The sequence below is a fragment of the Sitophilus oryzae genome, unplaced genomic scaffold (assembly GCF_002938485.1).
Source record: "Sitophilus oryzae breed Bouriz unplaced genomic scaffold, Soryzae_2.0 scaffold_882_pilon_pilon, whole genome shotgun sequence".
NCBI lineage: Eukaryota > Metazoa > Arthropoda > Insecta > Coleoptera > Curculionidae > Sitophilus > Sitophilus oryzae.
The window spans coordinates 1,176,288-1,202,343 of NW_022147508.1; the positions used below are offsets into that span (position 1 = coordinate 1,176,288).

Below are 26,056 nucleotides of genomic sequence, written 5' to 3' on the forward strand. Positions count from 1 at the left end.
GTATATTAATGAATTACTATAAAAGGCATCTACAAAACGTAGTAACAAGTAACAGTGGATACATTAGTAGTAGCAGTAGTAGTATATAAAACACTGTAGCTTATACGAGATAATTTAATTGAGGGGTTAAGTTGCAATGCCAGCCTAATTCATTTAAAAAAAGGCCTAATAACATATATTAATAGTGGATCCGGAAATCTACATAAACATAATCCCAAACTGCCAAAAGTCGCCTATTCCTATATAAAATTCACTACAAATTACACGTTACTGCAGCACAATCCGTTATATTTGCTTTTTATTGTCATTATCAACAAATCCCGCATTTTTTCATAAGCTTTTTACACAAGTACTTACACTACTGACGTCTTTTCAAATCCTTACTTAATTTTGATAAAAGAGTATATTTAATAAATCAAGTTAGGATGCAAATACACGAGGGATGTCTCACTACTGGAATTACACGTATACTCTGTTAAGGTAAGATTTCGATTATAGATTATAGATTATATATTTCGGTTTATATATAAATCCGTCATGCGTCATCTCTTGTTATTTTTAACCAGTTTTATTTCAAAAATGACAGATCATATTTCAATATTATTGGTTTAACGGAACAATGAACGACAAACGGACGCAGATGTGTATGAACTCGATTTAAGATTTTTGAGAGTTGTCAAACTCTTGCCAAATTATAGGTTATAAGTTTATGTCAAATAGAAATGATAAATATTTTGCATTTTGCGTTTTGGGCTGTGTTATTACGTGTGTTTCGTGTTTTTTTCAAATTAAGTGGAGGAAAACTCAAAGGGGAGAAATTAAGTGTTGACCCATACCATAGTTTACGTTAATATTCGATGCCCAGAGACAGTTTGCCAGATATTATGGCTAGAGGGTTGTATTAGCCACAAATAAAGTTTGTATACTATCTTGTACATGATACCAAAAACTGAAGTATCCATAAAATAGCAGCACACAATAGGTAAATAATAATCATATTGAATAATTATATTGATAAATGTAACAATAAATGCAGGAAGTTGCTTGAGCTTGAAATACGGCTAGAAAGCAGGAAATCTTTTTTATATCTTTTTTTGGTATGCGGTGTTTTTTAAAATACACCCTTGCTCGTTTTGTATTAACAAATACTGTAATTGTTTTTTGAAAAATAACTCCATTAGATTTTTACAATTTTATACAGTTTTTTTTCACAATATTTTGAAGTAATCACTTGTTCACTTCTGCAATGCATTCCAATTGTACCAACTTATTTCTTTGTAAAATAAAATAAACTACTTGGAAAATAAAATGACAGACACATCTATCACTGTCAAGGATCTCTTGTCGTTGGACAGACTCTACATTTTTTTGGCAGTCATTGGCAGTCTTACGGCAGTCGCCTATAATAATTACATAGTATTCATAGGCAGTCTTCTTCGCAGTCATTGGCAGTTGCTTGGTAGTAAGATTATAATTTGGCAGTACATGTACATTTTTTGTGCAAGTGAGACACTCCTCGCAAATACCCTATGATCGAAAAAAAAACGGCGCCTAGTTGGCTATAGGAAATGATGATCGATGACATTTCCCATAAAAATTTACATATAAAATGACAGCGTTCTTCATTTCATAGCCAATATGTATCATACTGCAACAAAACCCGCCTTATCCAAATTATATTTGTGTTTTTTTCTGTTTAAAAATTAAATATTAATTTTTATTTCTAGAAAAACGAGATAAAAAACAATGATTCCACTAAATGGACACGTTTTTTGTAAATTAACGCTACACACATTTGCTAAAACAGCGATGACATTTCCCATAAAAATTTACATATAAAATGACAGCGTTCTTCATTTCATAGCCAATATGTATCATACTGCAACAAAACCCGCCTTATCCAAATTATATTTGTGTTTTTTTCTGTTTAAAAATTAAATATTAATTTTTATTTCTAGAAAAACGAGATAAAAAACAATGATTCCACTAAATGGACACGTTTTTTGTAAATTAACGCTACACACATTTGCTAAAACAGTTTTTGCTTATTATCTCGAAACAACGTTTTTGGGATAAGACGGGTTTTGCAACTGGACGCCTCAATTATTGTGTTTATCTCTATAAGGAATTGGATATACATATTTATTTCCAGCTATATTAAAAGAAACAGCTGTCTAAAATTTCAATGCAACATTTTAGAATAAATTTTGATATTTTATTTTAAACAAAAACTAAAAAAGCTTTTATTTAACTAATAACTATCATTTGATAGCTTCAGTAGATAGTTTGATGCTATTGATATAAATAGATATTATGATTTTTGATGAACTGTATCCGGAATATAAGTTTCAGGTTTAGATATCCACACTCGTTTAAGGCATAAGAAAATTTTATGCTCATAATCCTAAAATCAGGGTTGAGTCTTCATATTGCACATCATTAAATTGTATTATTTCATTATAACTTTTTATACGCCTCCAAAGTTTATAAATTATGGATATCGTAAAACAATCATTACCATTTGCAAATACTAATTACACTGTTATGTTTTCAACTTCAATAGTGTTTTTTTATATTACGTTCTAAAGAACAACAAATTTAAATTCATTTATTTCTGTAGCCATTATTTTTATAGTGGGCTCAATTGTGAATATTCTTGGATGGTTTTTAATGTCTTGTAATTCAGGTAATCATAATGGCCCAATGAGTCATAATGATCATAATATTAATTATATGTATTTTCATTGTCATAACAAAAAATATAATTGACACTTTATTAATTAAACTAGATCGTAAAAAGTGTATATTGCTTTTTAACTAATACCGTATGATCGAATAAAAACGGCGTCAGCGATGGCTATGAAATGAAGATCGCTGTCATTTTATATGTAAATTTATATAGGAAATGTGCCATCGATCGTCATTTCCAAGCCAACTGGACGCCGTTTTTATTCGATCATACGGTATAATATTTAGTAAAGATTTTTAAATTAAAATTTTACAAATATTAGAAGCTTTTTCATCTTGGTCAATTGAAAATTTGTCTTAAATAGATAATACGTAAATAGCACAAATTTAATTAATAAAAATCATGCGTATAGTATTTCAATCGATGTTTAAATATTCATAAATACGTACTTCGTACCAAGATACTTTTTTCTCCATTTAACTCACACTAAAGTCACAGAACAGAACAAAACACGATTTGGTTAAAGGAGAATTGCGAATTGCGAGCGTTACATACATATATTCCTTAGCTTGACCGAATGATACTGACGGTCAGAGGACAGTTATTGGTCAATTACCGTCTATTAGACCTCATTATTAGCACCTAGACAAGGTTTAGGATGCACGTATGGCCATTTATTTTGATAAATAGGTAAATAATTGTTTATTTGATTCAAGTATAACGGGTGAAAGATAACAATAATATAACAGGTGTACTGTAAAATATTTAATACAAAAACAAGATTTAATCGAGGGAGGTCACTTTCCTGCAAATAATTCATATTAGTTTAAAGATGTAAATTATAAAATGAGTGAGAAATGAGAGAGCATACATAATATAGATGTACATACTCTACGATTGAAAAAAAAGTTGTCTCTGTGGTCTTTGAAGCAGGAGCGCATATACGGGAGGGATAATGGGGGTAATTAACCCCCCCAAGAAGAAATTTATGAACATAAAATGTGTCTCAAAATAATATTATGCACCAAATCACACGCGATTTTGAGCGGTCAGTCTAAAACTGTCAATTTTGCTGGCTCTTGACCCAAAACAGTTTGTTTAGAAATTTATAAAAAACGAGAATTATAAAAAGAGGAAAGAAGGGTTTATTTGCTAATATTTTAATGTGGAAATTGATAGTACCGATTAATTATTGATCTGGTTATTCGATATACTATATCTGTATAATGCGATATGCGATATCTGTATAATGCGATATCAATCAAAATTTGCATTGAATTCTTTTACTATAAATATCCTTGAAAGAATAATTGAAGAATTTGAGAAAGGAAAAAACTAATAATTTACTAAAATTACTAAAATAAAAAAATAAAAGCAACAAGAGAAAATGGGTAAATATTTTAGTATTTTATCTATAAAATACAATACAGAAGGTTTCATATTAATATATTCGAAGTAATTGAATTCCGAGGTAAAAATCTCTGGAGACCCCACTATAAACACAAATAGGCAAATTTATCCATTAAAACCATATTTCTTGAAAAAAAAAATTTGAATATATATTTTAACTGAAAAAATTACCTACTATTCTCTATAATACCAATTTTTTATGTTAAATATTAATAAATAACGCACAATGAATAAGTGCGAAAGAAACTTTTTAGGAATATACCTAATCAAATAAAAAAAGAACATGTGATAAAATGGGATGCATTTTTCAAAACGCTATCATGCCCTGATTTTTTCATACTTATTAATTTCCGTCTATATTGAGAGACTATAACACCGTTTTTTTTCGATCATACGTCATATAAACATAAACTTTCATTTAAAATATCTAAGTTGCCATGCATTTAGTTCCATTGTAATCAAAAAGATCAAGAAGATGCAATCCTGAAACTAATTTGGCCGAATAGTCCCCACTCCAATAAAAAATGTCTGTTTACTTTATCATTCAAAGTAGTTCCCGATGATGCATCTAGTTTAACATCGTAACCTGTTGTTTACCCAAACTTATCTTTAGTTATAAAAAGTTTCTTAAACTTCAAATATAGATAAAACTGACATGCATCTTGCATATATTACAAATGTATGCTCGGTTATCGATTGATTATTTACATATAGCTAGACAAAGTTAGGATAGGCAACGTCTTTTGAAATTTTCTGGTGCCTTCTATGTACATACATACTATAACTGTAATTGTTAACAGCTTAATAGCAAAATAAAACACTAAATCGCCACAATACACCAAAACAATTTTACTTTTACACTGGACGCGCGTTTCGCTAACCATGTTAGCATCATCAGCAGATGATTAAAACTGTAGTAGTTTTAATATCATTACTTAATTATATGTTAATAATAATAATAATAATAATAAAGCGGCAGTAGAAAGAACTACACTCAAACGGAAAGATGGTGGTAGGGGACTTATAGATCTATCTAACCTGCACCAATAATAGTATAATAAACCTAAGGAAATACTTCTACTCAAAACAAGCAGAATCTCCATACTATAGAGCTATTGTAAAAGCAGATAAACACACCCCAGTAATACTGAGTAACGAAGAAAAAACTTGGTCCATAGTAGAAGACGTAGACAAGCTTACCCGCTGGAAAGAAAAAGCTCTACACGGAAGGTTTCCCCATGACGTAGACCAGGACACTGTCGACAAACAAGCGTCGTATAATTGGTTAAAACGTGGAGAGCTACAACCGGAAACTGAAGGGTTTTTTTATAGCCATCCAAGATCAAGTGATTAAGACCAATAACTACCGAAGATACATCTTAAAGGACGTTTCTAAGCCAGAAAAGTTATCACCATCATGGTTGAGACGAGTCACTCCTCCATCCACGAGAAACCAACGGATGTAGTTGAGATAAAACGATAATAATTAATTACTAATAAATAATAATAATTAATTACTTAATAATAAGGTTACTTATTACTTTAATAATACCAAAATTTTTTACCAAACTTAAATCTAGGAAAATTTAAGTAATAAAATTTAATTCTGAGAAATTTCTTCGAGTGTCTTTTACCATTGCAGGATTCCCATTCCAGATTAGGGATGGAGTTTTCCAGCTTCTTGAGTTCCGCTTTAAATTGTAGTTGGGAAGCAGAACGGTTCTGGTCCAGTTAGTGGAGTATTCCCTCCTTTTTCTAGATAGATCGATTTCTTTTTCATTGTCTTCTATCCCTTGGTGGGCTGACGCACTCAGGGTAAGAGGATTTGAATTGAAGATTACCATGCAAGTTAATCGCTTTTAAGGCTGCTTAACTATCGGATACAATGGCTATTTCTTCTTTCTGATAGTTATTATCTAAGAAAAGTTGTACGCATCTCTCGATAGCGTAGATTTTTGCCTAAAGGATGGTGGGGCAGCTGCCCACTGGTTCGGAGAATTTAATATTCTTGTTCCTGTTCCTGCGTTGGTTTTGAAGGGATCGGTATACCACGATATGGTATGGTCTTTTACATGATGAGCAAACATTTCTCTTCCAATCCTTTTTATTGCTCACTACTACAGTGCATGAGGTGTTTCTGAATTCCTTTGGATGTCATTCAAAACGAGTTGGAGGAGAGGATTTTCATTTTGGTGTTCAAAGCTCCTGACAATTCCCTCAGTACTGTTTCTCTCAATGACCATTCTAATCATTGTCGCATTCACATATCTACAATGACATTGTGCAGTGGTGTTAGGTCTAAAATGACAACCATTGCTGCTGTTTGGCATGTTCTCATAGCTCCTGTAATGCAGAGGCATGCCAGTTTGCATTTTGCACGGGTTTTGTCTTGCTCTAGGCTCTAGTTTTATGTATCAAGCAACTGTCCATAAGTAATCATGGGCCTTATTATCATAGTATACATTTTTACCTATTAAACTATTGATGATTGTGATGAGACCACGTGAAAAATATTTCTTAAAAATCCATGCAAAAAATATGTGATTCTTATTGTATACAGATTATCAAAATTTTAATCGAAGACAATATTAAATATAAAATATAAAGTTTGGGTAGTTACTCTCCCACATATGTCGTCTCAGACTTAATACGCTAATTGGTACTTGGTACTTTCAATTACAAGGTAATAAATAATAGATGGTTGAAACGGGCCAAAGAATCTTCCTAGAATAGCCGAAGGCTATGTGAATATAATAAAAGGAACAATCATTCAGTTTCCATCATCATGTTAGTCATCATAGCAGAAGCACTAGTAAATTTATAGTAAATTACGAGAAATTAAATTAAAAAAATATTAAATTGTTTTGTGCCTGCAAATCCGCGCGCTACGGTAACGGAAGTTCCGTTGATAGGAAACTATTAGTTCAGTTAGTGATTGTGAGCCCACACGCTAGGAATCTTTGCTATTTTGGGTGACTAAAATCTAATGGGGTTAGACTAATACACAATCGGGAAATAGGTAATCATATTAACCGTAAAAATGGATATTCTACAAATATATTGTTTGCAAACCAACCAGCTTGTTTTAGACAGCTACAGATTGGTTACCTGCTATTTTGCAACAATCGGCTGAAAGTTTACGGACAAAACATTGCGAGTGATGGAATGGTAAGGAAACAAGTGAGAGCATTTAAAGATGGTCGTGCACAAATGCATGATGAAGAATCGGAGTAAGGTCCTCGGTCAGCAATCAAGATTTGGTGCAGAAAGTGGACGAAAAGGTGAAAGAAAACAGACGCTTCACAATTCTTATCATTGTGCGACTACTTCTCTCCTCAATGTTCCTGTAGTGTTTTGTATCGCATTGTGACCGAGAACCTTGAATTACCGGAAATTGCGGGTTCACGTTGTCTGAAAATGTTGGACGGATTTGCACAAACCCAAACGTTTAGGCAGTGCATTGACTCTCCCTTTGAGCAGTGCAAATTCACAAATGAAGGTGGAAGATTTTTGTGGACAAAATTGTTACTGGTGACGAAACATGGGTGGCCCACGTCACACCAGAATCGAAACAACAGTCCATGGAATGGCGACATTCATCATCACCCAAAAACAGCGTTTAAGCAAACAATTCCCTGCCCGGAAAATCATGTGCACAGTTTTTGGGGACAGTAAAGGGTCGCTAGTGGGAGTTTCTGGCCTCGTAATGAGACAATCAATGCAGCACTCATTGTGAGACATTGAAATCTTGCGCCGTGCAATCCAAACAAAAGACGTGGCAAGTTGAGTAAGGGTATTGTTTTGCTGTAATGACAAATGCCCAACCACATGTATTAATCGGGACCAAAGATCTCATCAAATCTTTTAAATGGGAAACTCTAGATCATCTCCATACAGCCTGATCTGCGCCCAGTACTACCATTTATTCCCGTAACTTGAAGAAACACCTGGCGGTCAGCGTCTTCAAGACGATAACGAAGTCAAAACAGTTTCAGATACAGTGGTTAACCAGCGTCAGGCGGCAGAATTTTATGAGGAGGGTATTGAAAAACTGGTTACCGTTATGACAAGTGCCCCACATTCACGGAAATTATGTAGCAGATTAAGGTACAGGCTTCTCATGTAAAAATAAAATTATTGTGATATCTTGCATCGTTTTTTAATTCCAAAACGGTACCCTATCAAAACATGCCCTGTAAATTTAAATTAAAACGAAAAAAATATTAAAAAATGTAATTTCTTAAAAAATGCAAATCAACGCATAGTAAGCAGTTACCCCCGTTGATAGAAACCATCAGTTCAGTTAGTGAATAGAGCCCACACTAGCTAGGAATCTTGCTATTTTGGGTGACTAAAATCTAATGGGGTTAGATAACTACACACCGAAATAGGTAATCATATTAACCCAAATCAAAAATGGATATTCTACAAATATATTGTTTGCAAACCAACCAGCTTGTTTTTGAACTAGCTACAGATTGGTTACCTGCTATTTTGCAACAATCGGCTGATTCTTTCTAAATAACCGTACTTTTAATCAGTTTACAAAATGGCTGATTAGTGTTGAAACTAACCAAGTATTTATTTTAAGCGTAACATATTTAAAAATTATTATTAAGTTTCATTTTCTATAGTAATTAAATATTAATTATTAAACATAAATTACATCATTATTCGAATTTAATTACCTATTAGCCAAAACAATAAAACGACTTGTTCTGGTAGTTATTCAATCCAACCATTACATAATTAAATCTTGAAATAGGAAATAATATTTTTTGAATTAGAAAATTTGAGAGTTAAATGGCGCTATTTTATTGATATTACAGCAGTTATATTAATCTTTGTTTTTATTCAATTAAATACTGTTTGGAAGGATTCGAATCATTACTTACTAGCGTGTACCAGCGACTTCGTTCGCGTCGAATTAATCATTTGTAATGGTGATGAAAAAGCAAAGCAAGAATTTCCATTAACATACAAACCGGATAAAATTTTCTCACATTTATGTCAGCATGAGAAAAAACAATATGGCGATATTATTATATAACTTGGTAATAATATTTGAGGGGTAGTTTCATCTCCTTGGAATTTGACTTTCGAAAAATCCGTTTGCCAAAAATAAGCTTTTTACGGCAAGCAGTTTAAGCAGAATCGTGGTTAAGAAATTACCCAACTTTTTGGAACACCCTGTAAGATTTTTTAAAAAATTTCAAAATATGTAAAAAACCAAATAAATTATGCTTGTCCAAGCGTTTTCCCGAAAGACTAACCGTTTTTTAAATAACAAATATTGTAATATTTGAGGGGCCTTTTCACCCTCTTGGAATTTGAGATTCGAGAAACCCCTCCTTATCGAACCTTTACACCGCACAGTCAATCCGTTTCCCAAAAATCAGCTTTAAACGTCAAGCAGTTTAACCAGAATCGTGATCACTCAGTGGCCATATTTTATGAAACACACTGTATAAATTTATAAAAAATCTTAAAATATGTAAAACAACAAAATAAAATATACGTGTTTAAGAGTTTTTCCGAAAAACTCACCGGTTTTTAAATAAAAAATATTTTAATATTTGAGGGATAGTTTCACCCCCTTAGAATTCGAGTTTCGAAAAATCCTTTCTTATCGAACCTCTACACCCTAAAGTCAATCTGTTTTCCAAAAATCAGCTTTTTACGTCAAGTGCTTTAAGCAGGATGGTGACTAATCAATGACCAGATTTTTCGAAACACCCTGTATACATTTTTAAAAAATCTTAAAATATGTAAAAAAACAAAATAAAATATACGTGTTTAAGCGTTTTTTCGGAAACTTGACCGTTTTTTAAATAAAAAATGGAATCTTGGAACTGGAATTTCGAAAAATCCCTTCTTATTGAACCTCTACACCCTAGAACAAACCTGTATGCCAAAATTGAGCTTATTACGTTGAGTGGTTTGAGCAGGATCGTGATTAATCAGTATGTCAGTCACTTAAGGATTTTATATATTAGTATATAGATTATTCGAAATAAGATATAGCATCAGGTATCCAATTCATTCATCAATGTCACTAATCCAACAAATGCTCGCAATATTCTAGGAAACATCACAAATTGACCGGAGGAATGTTAAATATGCCTCACTTTTAAAGGGTTTTAAATATAAATTAGGAAAGAACAAAACAAAACGTTTACGCGATATGCATGGCTTGTTAAAACTATTTATATCAATTGGTCATTTCCTTATAAGATTATTTTTAAACGCTTTAGATACGCAAGAATGAGATAATAAAAACTCAATTTATTTTACGTGATCAGGGTGTTCCATTTATTTTCTTGAAGGAAATGGACGGTATTAAGCGCTCTGGTTTTATAGATTGTGTTTAAATGTGTTTACTACACACCCCCGCGCGGCGTATTAAATCTTTATATCGATCAATCACTATAGCTCAGTGGTAAATCCAGAGCAAACAAGTAAACAAAGTGCGATAGAATTTCCGTAAATCATTAAAGACGAGAGAGTGTAATATCGTATTATAGCTAGTACTTAAAGTAAATTTGCTAATAAGACGGAGTTTAAGGGGGGCAAGGGGGAGGCACCAGTGATTAAATGACGCAGATAAACTTGTCATTTTTGAATAAATATCCCTTATCTGCTCTGGAATTTATTTTTGTAAATATGGCTCATAAATTAATTTTGGTTATGATATTTTTAACAAAAGAAAACACTAATTCACCACAATACACCGAAACACTTTATATTTGCATGGGCGTTTCGCTAACCATGTTAGCATCATCAGCAGATTATTAAACCTCTTGAGTTTTAATCATCTGTTAATGTTCTCGATCATAAAACTTTTGAGTTGCTGTTGATGCTAACATTAGGTCCATATTAGGATAGTGAAAAGCGTGTCCAGTGCAAAAGTAAAGTGTTTCGGTGTATTGTAGCGAATTAGTGTTATTTTTGCTGTTGTAACACCAAAGGTTTCAACCCCCCAACTGTAATGATATTTTTAGCGTAAAAGTATTTTTGGTGGTGTGAAGTTGTTTGATTTCAAAGGTTCCTAAAACCTACTGATTTTCTTTTGCTGTAATGCATATTATTAAGATAAAGACATATATAAACAGTAACCAGTATACACAGAAACTACCTCGACTGATATACACATACATCGGCATTGGTAACATAGGAAATCCCATGCAAATTTTGAACTGTCCAAATATTGTCTCGTAATAGGTTTATTAAAGGCTTCGTATCCTGAATACGACTGTCAAATTTGAACGATTCTGAACAAGCCGATTTGAACTAATTTAAGAAAAACTGGCATTTATTTTTAAATTAAAACTATATCTCTATTCTCCATTAAAACAGGTATAAACAATGCAAAACCAGGCCAATGTCATTAGATTGGAAAGTGCCCATAAGGACAATGTAAACACTATTTGGCGCTATTCTTGCAACGGTCGCGACCCAAAACTTTTGAAAATTTCGGAGCGGTTCGGCTTTTTCCGAAATTATATCGCCAAATATTGTTTATTCAAATTTATTATTATTTTCGTTTAATTTTATAAATAAAATACAGTGTGTTGCATACAAGAAACTTTATTTTATATAAGGACACATGTATGAAATACCTATGAAACATTGGAAACCGACGTTATGCCACGATCCACGATGGTTTTTGCAGTTCACAGTTCACAGCACAGCTTTTTAAGTTTTTAGTGCCACTTTTTCACAAGTATCGCCGGTTGGAGTAAATAAAACTTGAATTAAACTCATAAGATAGCAATAATTACTTTGAAAATGGACGCTATAAACATTTTTCGGAATTTCTTTAATGAGAGCGGTTTAGATTTTGAAGGATTATTATGATTTTTGAAGATTCTGACTTTGACAAGAGAAAATTATTTCTGTTTTTGTTTGGCGTTGTTCTTAGCAACCGCTATAGCAGCGCCAGATCGCGTATAACGGTCGCGACCCAAAATAATTTCGCGACCTAAAATTTTTACGGGCTTTCCAATCTAAACTTCTTGCATTTATCTATGGCCAATGTCAACATACCTTAAGTTGACAATTTATGATTGAGCACAACAGCACAATTTGTTGTGCTGTCTGCGCTGCTATGTTATAGTACCTACGGATTTTTTTGGAGAGATGAATCCGCCACATAGGTATAGACATTTTTTAACTACGGTTAGTGTGCCCGATATACGTTTTTGGTAATTTAAAACTTGTTCAAGTGAGAAAAAAACCTAAGGTTTAGGAAATATAATTTGACATTGACAAAATTATAAGTTGACAACTTAAGGTATGTTGGCATTTGCCTGGTTTTGCATTGTTATCTGTTCAGTTTTAATTTAAAAGTAGATGCAGTTTTTCTTAAACTAATTAAAAACGGCTTGCCTAAAGTTATTCAAATTTGGCATGTGTTTTAAGAATATCCGGACCTTAAAAAACATATTTACGACTTCGCTGTAAAATCAATAGGGGAGCCAATATTTGGACAATTTTTTTGCATGGGAAATTTGCATGGGATGCACCACCCGGTATAGGAATTAGTTGTCAACCTCATTAGTTTAAATAAAGGTTTAAAAAGTTTAAATGAAACTTTGAATTAATTTTTATTCAAAGAAATGGAAAGTCCTATAATTACTGTTGTCAACTCAATGATGTTCCCGCTAGACCTGTAGTGTTTTCTTTCGATTTAGCGGGAAAAAATCATCTAGCGACTAGCGATTTTTTTATCGGTTTAAATTTTTGCGGAAATTATGACAATAGTCACGTAATTATCATATATTTTTAAAGTACCTAGGACTAGAATCGCCTAGAAATAGAGGTCACGTTAAATCTGTCTTATCTACGGCTACTAAACGTCCGGAAACTCCTGGAAAATCCCGAATTTTCGGATTGTGTCAATAAATCAAGTTTTGGCTATAATTCGTTTTAATTTAGTTCACACACTGTTCTCACAAATGTTGGAAGGGTGCGTCGCATTTTTTTCCCTTTTGCTCGTGCTTTTTTGCCCTCCCGGAATTTAGCTATAATAATCTGGCAACTCTAGTTTTATCACGTGACAAGAGCCTCACCAAAAGGTTCAAAAATAGGCCATACGGCAAAATTTCAGTTTCAATGTCGCTCCTAGCGGATTCTAGTGGTTTTTAAATACCAATCTAGCGGGTATACAAATTCGAGTACTGGCAACCCTGCCTATAATATTAATGGGATTTGCTATTCCTACTGGAATATTTCAGAATTACATTTCATTCTTAGTCATCTTGTTATATTTAATCTTTGATAATAAGTTGATAAAATTTAGTACAACGCTTTCATAAAAAAGAGCAAATAATATATTAAAAAATATATTAAAAGTCAATAATTTAAAATTTAATTTATCACATTTATCCTTTTATTTAATTCGAAATCAAAAATAACAGCAACTTTATATATAAAGATCTCTATACCTAGTTATTATAGTACAGTTTTCAAAATATTGCTTGATCTTTTGATAAAGCGGGTTTGTATGTAATTTTCCGTAAGAGGAGTGCATTTGTATCGTTCAAAGAATACTGGATCATAAAGTTATAATCGATATAACGAAGGTAGACTAAAATTTTGTAATTATTTTCCTGAATGAGTTCAACAATACTGAAACCAACTAAAAAATCTAGTCTGCTTTCGTTATCAGTGGGGGGATGTAAATTTGGTGCACGTTTAGAATTCCTTTTTTTTTGTAGAAAAATATCAATCCAAACAAATCAAACCGAAGAATCTTTATTACAAATTCTGTAATAAAAATGATCAAAATTTGACATTTTCACATATGGTTTATTTGCGGTTCATAACGACAATTTGACTCGAAATATCAAGTGTATGGTACCAAATTATTCGCAAAAAATGATTTTTCCGAGCATGAGATTGAGATATGCTTAAAAATACGATACGAGCATCTTTTAACGGGCTAAGACAAGACACGAAAAAAATTAGACGATCAAATTATCAAATATATTTTTCCAATTCTCCTTGATTAAAAATTACTCTTTTTACCACAGCCACTCTAGATTGAAATTCAAAATACGATTTTAAGCGAAAATATCAACAGTTGACATGTGCTATGTCATTCTATTGAGAGTGTCATTTTCTATCGAATAAAGTAAAAAAATACTGACGGTAAAAATATAAAGTTGTAATCATTTCCGATGAAACAGGATGTCACCGAAAACAATTGATAAAGTCAATTAATCCGAATTTATGTCATATACTAAAATACCAAATCTAGTTTTTTTATCTAAAAAATAAAAAAGTTATAGGGGTGAATTACTTTTGAGAAACACCCGGTATATATAAATTATGCATCAATTATACAAGTTCTTATGGAACAGGTTAGCAGGCAGTGTTGTGTCCGAATGTGTTATTTAGATCTTGAAAAAGTGCGCATTATTTCAACCTTGTCTATTTTCATATCAAAATAAAAATAAATGGATGTGTAAAATATAAGCAAAATACCGTATGATCGAATAAAAACGGCGTCAGCGATGGCTATGAAATAAAGATCGCTGTCATTTTAAATGTAAAATTATATGGGAAATGTCATCGCTCGTCATTTCCAAGCCAACTGGACGCCGTTTTTTTTTTCGATCATACGGTAGTATTATATTGCAGGTACTAATTGCATGGTACTAATTTTTATGCACTCTAACCTGATCTGTCTAGAGGAAAATTACACGATATCGACGACACTCCAGATGTATTAAAAATCTCTCCTGTGCTGTCCTATTGATATACATATTTATTTTTTATTGTCTATAATGTCTTTTTTATTATTAATGCTAGGAACTTGAATCATTTTACATAATTTATCAATAACCACGCGGAAATTGTGTATGCACTATATCCCACATAATTTCAACATGTAACTTGCCACCATTGACACATACATGAATGGAAGCTGATCTCTTTGTTTAGTAACTTTTTAAAATACAATTTTCTTCAGCACGCTAGGAGACAAATTACCTATAACAGGTGCGAAAGAAAGCGACTGCATCGGAAACGGCTCGGCAAACCCCACACGCCTATTGAGTGGTGTAAATACACCAGTCGTTTAGTCCGAAAACCTATGCTGTGTTGTATTCGCTTGCTGGAATGACATAGTGAGTGGTTATATGTTTCTTTTTAAAAACGGGTGTAGAATTTCTGTTGAACTTTTGAACTGTTATTTCTAAGTTTTGGTAATTTGTATATCTTATTTAAAATGGGATACAAATGTGTTTATTTATAAGGAAAAAAAAGATATTTATAGTATAAAAAATTAATTTAATTTAACAAAATTTAATTAAAAATGTGACAAAATAGTATCTTTCTATTGATTCTATCGGACTTTTTTCGACTATATAAATCTTTATTTGTAAACTTTAATACATCAAATATTTTCAACCTAATAAATCATTTAATGATGTAAATAAGAGGAAATTTCTCACATGGGTGGTCAAATTCTATAGTTTTCATTATATCAAACAGCCTCTGAGAAATGTTTTCAACTCAAAATGCCTTTAATTATGTTTAACTACATCAATTAAAAGGGTCTTCAAATACATCAATGTGATATTTGTCTAAAATTTGCAAAAGAATCCGAATCTCCGGATAACTCGAAATTATTTACCCATTTAAAAGCCTTTGATCATGAAAGTGGAAAAATTTGTTCATTTTATTTACTGGAAATGGAAAAATTATTTATATTTTAGATGAGTTTTGCACTGAAGAAAACATTCAGAGGCTGTTTGATATAATGAAAACTATAGAATTTGACCACCCATGTGAGAAATTTCCTCTTATTTACATCATTAAATTATTTATTAGATTGAAAATATTTTATGCATTAAAGTTTACAAAAAATAAAGATTTATATAGCCGAAAAAAGTCCGATAGAACCAATAGAAAAGTAACTATTTCGTCACATCTTGAATTAAATTTTGTTAAATAAATTAATTTTTTATACTATAAATATCTTTTTTTTCCTAATCTCCTACGAACTGATATAATATGACGAGCAATCTATTAAATTACTGTGAGATTATATGCCTCGATAACATATTGGTGCAGATTATTTTCACCCAAACAAATAACCCAAACTATACATTGATGCGGATTGTCTATGAACTCTTTCTGAAGGTCACAGAAACCTGAACGCGTAATTCGGTGTTCTTTCGCATCTGTTGTAGTTAATTTGTGACTGGGACGTTAATTCATGAATTAGGAGAACGCTCAAATTGTAACGAAATGGCGATCACAATGACATTCCCCATAAAATTTTGCTTATAAAATGACAGCGATCTTCATTTCATAGCCATCGCCGACGCCTTTTTTTCGATCATATTGTAGTAATATAAAAAATATCAGAAATACTATAAGACTATCTTATAATATGTTTATAACTTATCAAACCATAAACCATAAACATATTAATATTGGTGGATATTTCATCGACTTTCTATAAATCTATTAGGTACAAAGATAGAGCACGTGTTGTAATGTATTTTTGAAATAAATAAAAAAATATTCGAATAATAACTGTGACTATTGATAGCAACAATTTTAAAAACCGTATTTTTTTTAATGCATGTTTTATTCACAAAAATGAAAAAGTTATGGCATATTAAAAGTGGGTCAAAATAAAATGCTAAAACTGTACAGGGTGGCTGGAATTCGACGCTAATTATTGGGATTTTGGAAACGTTTCGGCTTCTGGCGACCATCATCAACTTAATTTTTTTAAATACAGACCTTATTTTTTTCAATTTAATTAAATCCTTTCATCACTCTTAAAACACTATATATAGTCACTTTGATATTTGCCGACGTTTCGTACAGAAAATTCCATCACCAGAATATTTTATGCAAAAAAAATAATAAAAAATGCAATACGGCATTTTATTGAGCATCAAATTGCGCAACTTTGCCTCCAATTAACCGATCCTGTACCTCTTACGGTTTCCGAAATCCCAATGATGAGGGTCGAATTCGAGCCACCCTGTACATAAAATATTTAGTTTTGACTCACTCTGTATAAGACAAGCAATACAGCCAGCGTATTTCGGTATGATTGGTTATGAAGAAAACGCTACTCTACAAAATTTCCAGTTAAATTGTACCAATAATTTGTAGATTTTGAAATGTTAAACAGGCATTATTTTAGTAAAAATATGTTCTAATTGAAAAATGGAGTTCCTTCAATATTATGTAAGAGCGTTGGTAAGAGCGTTGCCTCGTTAGCCAGTTTGTCTGCTCTAAAGAAGTTCATAATATTTCATAATAACCGCTATATTATTATAGTATTTTCAAAATGTGAATTTCAAGGCAAATCAACTAAGTACAAAAATAAAATAAAATTATATTTAAAAAAGTTAGAAAAAAATATGTATTTTCAAAATAAGGATCTTAAATCCCATGAGTTTTCTTGATATAGGTCACCCTGTATATAGTTAAGTACATAATGATTTACGGAATTTAGCAAAGACTAGCTAATTTAAATTAAATATATTATAGTCAATACTTAGAACCAAGGTTTACTAATAACATACATTCTCAATACAAAGTTATTAAAAATTGTATTATAATATAAATAAAATATATTTATTATCGTGGACGTCTAATTTAAAAAACTTCCTATTTGAACAACCAGTTAACTGGTATCTGATAATCCTAAAGCAAACAAATCTCATGTTAGCGACAGAAAACATTAAAAATGGAATAAAAATTGCGTAGGTATCTGGTGAAACTATTATATTAAGTATTTTAAGTGAGAACAATCTTTGGAATATCACGGTGTTTCTAATAGGACACTATTAGAAACATCGTGACTAGTCTCCTCAAAGAACACCTTATAGTCGAGCTGGCTGCATAAAAAACCGTATCATCGTTACATGGCTAATTTTTCTTGTGAAGTATCCTTTTGTGTAGCCATTATGAAATTGTCATGTCTGCCAGCGCGATCCCGGGGCTTAAAGCGGGAGGGTGAAATTTTGACACTAAAAATATTATAAGGTACACGAGTTATAATTGCGAAAATAGTTTTTATTTACTATTAAGAAACGTGGAAAATTGTCGGCATACATTTTTCTCGTCGCTAAAATGTACCTTAGTAGTGTACCTTATAATATTTTTAGTACCAAAATTTCACCCTTTCGATTGGCCGCCCCCACTTTAAGCCCCGGGATCGCGCTGGCAGACATGACTATTTCATAATGGCTACACAAAAGGATACTTTACAAGAAAAATTAGGCATGTAACGATGATAAGGTTTTTTATGTAGCCAGCTCTCCGTCTATTAATAGATTCAGGTTGAGAAACAACGGCAAACGTAGGTTCTGTGGGAAATGAGGAAACACCAGGGTACTTATTCTTGAAAGCGAGAGAAGGGAGTGGTCCCAGGGAGCTTCCGGGGAATGCTCCCTCTCTCAAAAATCTCCTTAATTTGAAAATAATACGCCTCTGAATAAAGTTTCTGTGCAAGACAAGGAAAAAAGCCCGTTTGTTGATCTTACGGGAGGCACAAAGACTTAGGACACAAACAAATCAACCTACATTTGCAATCGTTCGAAATTGTATGTTTTAAAGTAAATTATATCCTCTAGACGCGATGTACGCAAGTCGAAGCCGCTGACTCTCAAAATTTGCTGTAATTCTATTGGTCGTGCAAACCGGCAACGTTGTTCCCCGATTCTGCTTCCTCCCTTATACTCCTCGGTGCATTCGGTACTTCAAGAATACGACATTTCGTTTTCGGAGAGGTCGAGTGAGGGAGCATTCCCCGGGAGCTCCCAGGGACCACTCCCTTCTCTCGCACCTCATCACTGAGTGCGCCGAGACGACAACCGTTCGTGCCATAAACTTTGGTTCGGCTGATGTCGGAGATGTAGAACTGGCCTATGTGAAGCCGTCTCAGATACTGGCTTTAATCTCATAATACTGGCTGATAACTCGTTATAACTCAAGAAAGGGGAACACACAATAGATCTGTAATCTACGTCTCCGGACTGAGACGACTCGTGTACTTGGCTAGTACACCAATATTTGCCCACTTGGAAAGTATACCATTTTGTAAACAACATTGGCAAAGTTTGGTGCTTGCAAAAAGCGACGAGTGACAAATAACTGCCCAAGTAAACCACTCATACAGCACGTCAAGTATATGGAAATAACAAATGTTTGCAAGTACACGAGTCGTCTATGTCCGGCTTAAAGTCGTTGTGATTAACCATAAGTATACTGTATCAAATAAACTTACCAAATCATTAACTTTGCTTGTATCAGCCGTAGAGGTTGAATCGTGATGTTCCTTTTCTGCCTTCTTACCAAATTCCTTAGACTGCATGTTAAAAGATCAAAAAAATGTTGTAATGGACGACAATTTTAAAAGATGAAAAGTTGCATTTCATTTGAACTAACGATAGTATATTATATAGTATATATAATAATAAACGCTATATTTTCTACAACAATCGTCAATATTTGCTTGTAATGTTATTCACATTAAAATGGATGTAACCATAATCAATCGCAATATATACATGGTGTGTCATAATGAAGAATGATCACTAGCATCTGAACATCTAAATCAGCTGCTCAGAAAAACGACTCGAAAAAGTAATTTCGCAATTCGAATTTCCCTTCCTTATTACCATTTTTTCTTTCTTTTTAATATAATTTTACGAAATTATTAACTAATTTTTAGGTCCTTTAGAATTTATTGTTCTTTATTCTTTTGGTAAGTATTTATTATTGTTTTGGAAACCCCAATTTGAGACATATGGATTTCATAATACATATATTATAATATTAAATTGTATCAGTGTTTATATTTTCATTAACATAATTAAGTTAATTTAATTTATTTTTGCAGTGTAATTACGATTTACATTATTTTGAGCATATATACCTGCATAATTAATTGGCACATTCTTAATAGATAATTAATAAGTTTGTTAATTGCTGCATAAAATATCTTAATTGTTGATAGATAAACATAATAGAGCAATTAAATAAACAAAATAAATATTTGGTTTCATACTCAGATAGCATTAATAAAACAATATTTTACCGAGTTTTCACGATCCAATATTGATATTTTTCAAATAATTAAATAATAATAAGCAAATATGAAAGATCAATGGAAACAAGACATGCAAGGTTTTTATGGAAAAGAATTGTTATTTGCTTTTTACTTCTGTTAATGGTTTTTGGTTATTACCGGCGCCTTACAGGCTGGAACTTTGTGTTCATGACTATCTTTATTGGATCTAGAACAGGATATTACCCTTCTTCGTCGACAAGCCTTATGGACCTTTTATTTCTCGACATAATCTTTACAGAGAGATTAAAGGATTAGACTCACATTAACATGGTATTTGTATTTTTTCAGGTAAACATTAAACATTTCTAGAATTTAGGAATATTGATTCCTATATGTAATCCTTCATTCAGATGACTACGTACTACTTACTACTATGTATTGTAACTACTACTATTGTAGTTGATACATATACTGGGTGTTTGTCCAAGGTAGCTCACCCCTATAATTTTTTATATTGTTTCATATAAAAAAAAGTCGACAGTTGATATGTTAGTATAGGAGATAAATCAGGATTGATTGACGAATTCAATTATTTTCGGTCACTTTCTGTTTTACCGGAAATTACTACACCTTCTAATTTTTAAATGATACCCTTCATATGTTTTTTTTATATTTTATTCCATAGAAAATAACATTCCGAATAGAATTTGTAATATTTTCGCTAAAAAGAAATAGTACTTTAAATTTCAATCTGGAGTGTCATAACTCATAACTGTGCTCATGACAAAAAGTTGAAGAGAAATACACATTCGTTTCATTTGAAAAAAAGAGTTTTTTATTAAAAAGTGACCAAAAATAAATGAATACGTCAGTCAATCCAGATGCTATTCTTAGTGGGACACCCTGTACAGTTTCAAAAGTATGTGGCTTGTGGCTCACCCCCTATAACTTTTTTATTTCTTCAGATAAAAAAGTTATAGGGGCGAGCCACATACTTTTTTACACAATTTTTCCTAGATAATGGGTGCTATAAATAATAGCCTCATAATCTTCTGTAAATTTTCAATATTTTTGTTAGAACCATTTTCCCCTATTTCCCAAAATAAAGTAGTGGGGGAAGATTAGATCTGTTTTTATTTAAATATTAATAACTCCGACCTGGATGAACGGAAACCAACAAACGAGGGCTCGTTTAAAAGAGCGTTTCTTACTCTATATTATGTCGTATAAAAAAACGCGTAATGTTTGTTAAATCGTAAGACAGCGCCCCCTAGCGTCTACGTTCAAAAGCTTATTTTTATTGTTTATGTGATATAATATAGAGTAAGAAACGCTCTTTTAAACGAGCTCTCATTGGTTGCATTTCGATCATCCAATCCGGAGTTATTAACATTTAGATAAAACAGATCTAACCTTACCCTACTACTTTATTTTAGCAGATAGGGGAAAATGGTTCTAACAAAAAAGATCCAAAATTTAAGGAACTTTATAAAGTTATTATTTATAGTACATCGTATCTATGCGAAATTTCTTAAATATTCCATTTTGTTATTTTCCATTTTCTACAAACTTGAAAATAATCTCCAGCAATTTCTTATGTTCTCTTTTGTTATAAATATTTTTTCCGTAAGACGACTAATACTTTCCGAGATACAGGTGAGAGCTATTCTTAGTGGGACACCCTGTACACACCCTGAATTCACACAAAAGTGGCAATATTTAAAATACGATTCGATAAGGTACGAGTATTTAAATAATCTCTCATTTTTAATTATTCGGTTTTGTATCTCTAAAGTCTAAAGTCATTTTTGACATAAGTAGCTGAGTTCCGGTTATATATACCAGCCATCTTGATTGCCATTTTATTGAAAAATCGCTTTTTATTCAAAATCTGGGCCAGATAGATATAGGAAACCCAATGAGGTTATATACAGGGAGACGCTATGAGCATTTAAAGTGCTTGCGAAAAATGGTAACACTAGGCGTGGCTTAAGCCAGCACCAATATGGCGGCATTAGCAGGGCCGGATTACAGAAACTTCTTTGAAAAATTTTATTTTACACAATATAACGACCTCAACTTTTTTAAATAAAAAATTAATTAATCAAAATAACTACAAAACCTAAAATTTTTCAAAAATATAAATTACAAGATTAATTTTAATGACTATATACTATGTATATTTAAGGAGGAAACACAAAAATAATAATACACATTAAATAAATTAAATTTTATTGCTCACTAAATAACACTGTTTTGTTGCTATATGTCTTAAACTAATTGCCTTGTTTTTATTGATGTATCTAACAATAATAACCTTAACATTTTTAAAAAAAATTAGAAAAAAAGCGGAAAATAATTAAACATGATTACTGATTTACCATAATTAACATTTTGATAATCATTAAAATTTAGAAATCTTAGGAAATGATTATTTATTTGAGATATTTTATTGAGATGTTCTGTCAAAACAGTTATCAGAAAAATGTTTCGAGCATAGAACACTACCTGATGTAGCTTGCCAGTTTCTCCTGTTCAGAAACTTCACCTAAGCTTCTCGACGGATGGGATTTTTGAAACCTAAAAATCAAATTTAATATAATATTTATTTGATAAAAATTTTCTAAAGAGAGCAAAATTTATATACTACGTACTAAATTTAAAATGTTCTGATATAAAATTTTATTAAAATAATAAATGTTTATCAATAAATATAAGTTGTTAAGACTTTATCTGCAAAAAGTAAATTTACTTTGTTGATTTTATAATATTTATCTAAAAATTAAAGCTATACTATATAAAGTTTGTACATAGTATATGCTAGCAGATGCTAAAAAGGAATGTAAATAAATGTTTAAGTACAAAATCTTAGTGTAAAAATAGAAAAATAAACCGTAGTTAAAACAAAACTTTTAAATTTGGCCTAGCAAAATACTCTTTCCTGTCAAAAAAAGTATATGTAGTAAAAATAACAGATATTGTTAAGAATTTTTTTTAAAGAATAGAAGTCGAGGCATGTTTTAATTACTTAATTGCCTCTAACAAAGTATTAAATAACTAAACACTTTGTCAATATAGAAACACTTAATATTTAATTAATAAACGCATAACTAGTTAAATGGAAAATACGAAAATAATTTAATCAGGTCCTGTATTATGTTTACACTTACCTGTGATTCAACACCAATTTCAGTGGATTTCTTCCTCTCTACACGTTGTCGACTGCAACAACTACTTACAGCACACGAAGACATGTTCGGAAAGTCCAAATATTCAAATAAAAACACAAAAATAGTCTTGGAAAATTAAAAAAACACTCGCAGCAACGCACTTAACCTCAAAAACTGAACTGTCAGAATTGCCAGTACCAATATGGCGTAACTGGGTACATTTCTCGATAGCTTATGTCGCCTCCCCCCCTTACAACCTCATTGAGGAAACCCTAATATAGTTTGAAAGAGCATTTAAATCTGCTTCGACTTGTTTTAAAAAATTCAGTGTTGTATTTGAAATAACGAAGTTTTTATGTAAAATATATATTTAAAATGGCCCAGCAATTTTTGATACCCCTGTATATATTTAAGGAAGCAATAACATTTTTTAGTAAAGTTTGTTTCTCTGGCTTCAAAGTCAGCACAAGAATTAACTCTAAAAAGTAATGTACAGGGTGTTGCCAAACTTTTTTTATTATAGCATGCATATTTAAATATCTTTAAATATCTGAAAAACCAAAGCATTTAAATATATTAAAACCTTATAATAAAAGACTTAAATCTTTCTAATGACTTAAGTCTCTTCTAAAAAGACTTAAATGACGAATCATTTTCAAAAAGACTTAAATTTTAAGTCTTAAGGCAGCTTTCGAAAAATGACTTAAGTCATTAAAATGATTTAAATAAAAAAACTTAAGTTTTCTGTGAGCTTGCAGCTCTGAGCTCACCCTGTACATACATAAATCAAAGCTGTAAATAAAAAGACTAAAAAATTAGCAAGGAACTAAAACTGGAAATAAGAATGACACAGGCCTAACACCTACTAATAGTAAACAAAACATTCACTATAGAAAAAATCTATGCAACTCATAAAAATATACAAGATTTAAGAGATATTTTCTCACCTCAGACTCCATGTTGTATGATCAATCTATATGCAGCATGTTAAAAATACAAAATAATTTTAATATCATCACTAATCACTACTTATGTTAAATATGGTAGCACTAATGTTAAAAAAAGGATATAAAGAACTTAAAATCGACGTCAGTATAAATAATAGAAGTATAGTACTATAGTCGGACTAAAGTGTTATTCCTACGCCTACTGTGATATCGTTTATATTAATATTACGTTAGTGTTGTAGTATATGCCAATTTTCATATACATTCAGTATTATAAACATCTAAATAAACGACGATTTTTTAATTAGAGTTCTCCATAAAAGGAAAACATTTCATATTATTGACTTGTAGGAGGGCTTCTCAACAAAAATGTAAATATAAATATTGAATCCCTTGTACTTTTAAACACGCATTTGTAATGTTTATTGTTATTTTTGTTATTTATTACTTTTACAAGCTATTGGCAGGTTATACACACAAGATATTAAAATATTATGACAAATAATGGCATATTTGTATAATAGCATATTGCACACGATTTTTTTTTTGATTCTTAAAGAATGTCTTCGTTTCGTGTTGAATATTCTTCTGACTTTCTACTCCTTGTTTCAACATTTCTTTTTTCTTTTTATAAAAATCAAGTACCTACCACCACCACCTTGGCAAAGTACCATACGATCGAGAAAAAACGGTGTCAAAGACGGCTGGAGAATGACAAATGATGATAATTTTGGCGAGGTCATTTACTAAAAAATATATTATTTTTTCTACCCTTTCAAGGGCTGTAATTTCCTTGGGAAGCATCTTAAGGTGCGTCCAGACCTGACGAGACGAGAGCGAGGCAAGAGCGAGATAAGACCAAGACGAGAGCGAGACGCCTTCTATCCATTTTTTGAGGCAAGCCGGCCACGAAGCAAGCGAGTTGGATCATAGTGAAAGGAACCCAAACACATATTAAATTGTAATTGAGTATAACAAAAATTCATAGTCGTTTTTTTTCCCTTTTGGTTGTTTTCCCCTTTAAAGAAATCTTAGATTTCGGTACGGTAAAAATTATCAGTGACGCAAAATTTGCAAATTCTATCAGAAAAAATGATAATAATATGGATCATAGGGAAAGGAACCCAAACACATATTAAATTGTAATCTATAACATGGTATTTTGTTCGTTGTATGTTCCCGTATTTGGTCGTTTCTTTTTTGGTTGTTTTCCCCTTAAACCCTTTATTTGTTTCGAAACACGACGTTTTTTACACAATCGAGCTAGCCTACCAAAAACACGTCCAGACTGTGACGCGAGCTTTCTTTGATCGGCCGTCGCACTTGGCGAATTTGGAATGTCTCGCGCTCGTCTCGCTCTCGTCTCGTCAGATCTGGACGCACCTTTAGACATCATTATACTTGGCTCTCTGTACTCTTCTTTATTTCTCAAATGTCAGTTGGTCTTAAGAAGGTTGTAATTTATTTTTATATTGAATAAAAAAGAATTTGAATTGGCGTTGTTCAAAATTCGGGAAAAAATAATTTGTTGGAAATAGATTTGTGTCTGGAAACGTTCTAACCTTTTTTTTTATTTTTCTATAATTACTTTTAATTTTTGACAAGTTTTATGTCAATTTTTAGTAAATTATGTCTTGAGGTTAACATCGAAAAAATTATTATCGATTGTCATTCCCCAACCGGCTTTAACACCGTATTTTTCGATCATACGGTATTTGTGCGAGTTTTTCTTTAGATCTGATAACAATACTTACTTGTCACTTTAATGATCTGCTTACTCAGTAAGTGT

At 31.7% G+C, this 26,056-nt stretch overlaps 1 protein-coding gene across 3 annotated transcripts in view; it reads right to left on the reverse strand.

The window, feature by feature from the left end:
- Positions 1 to 26,056, reverse strand: part of LOC115890533 (solute carrier family 2, facilitated glucose transporter member 3-like) — a 132,889-nt gene that overhangs the window by 71,564 nt on the left and 35,269 nt on the right. The window contains exons 2-3 of one of the 3 annotated variants that reach the window (XM_030910785.1): positions 24,268 to 24,293; positions 19,365 to 19,445 (exon numbers count right to left, since the gene is read on the reverse strand). The exons of 1 other annotated variant lie outside the window; for it this stretch is intronic. In XM_030910785.1, the coding sequence (XP_030766645.1) occupies positions 19,365 to 19,445; positions 24,268 to 24,279 (93 nt within the window). In that variant the 5' untranslated portion in view covers positions 24,280 to 24,293. Of the gene's footprint in view, positions 1 to 3,138; positions 3,268 to 19,364; positions 19,446 to 24,267; positions 24,294 to 26,056 lie in introns of those variants that run through there. One more of the 3 variants, XM_030910786.1, reaches the window with a different exon arrangement.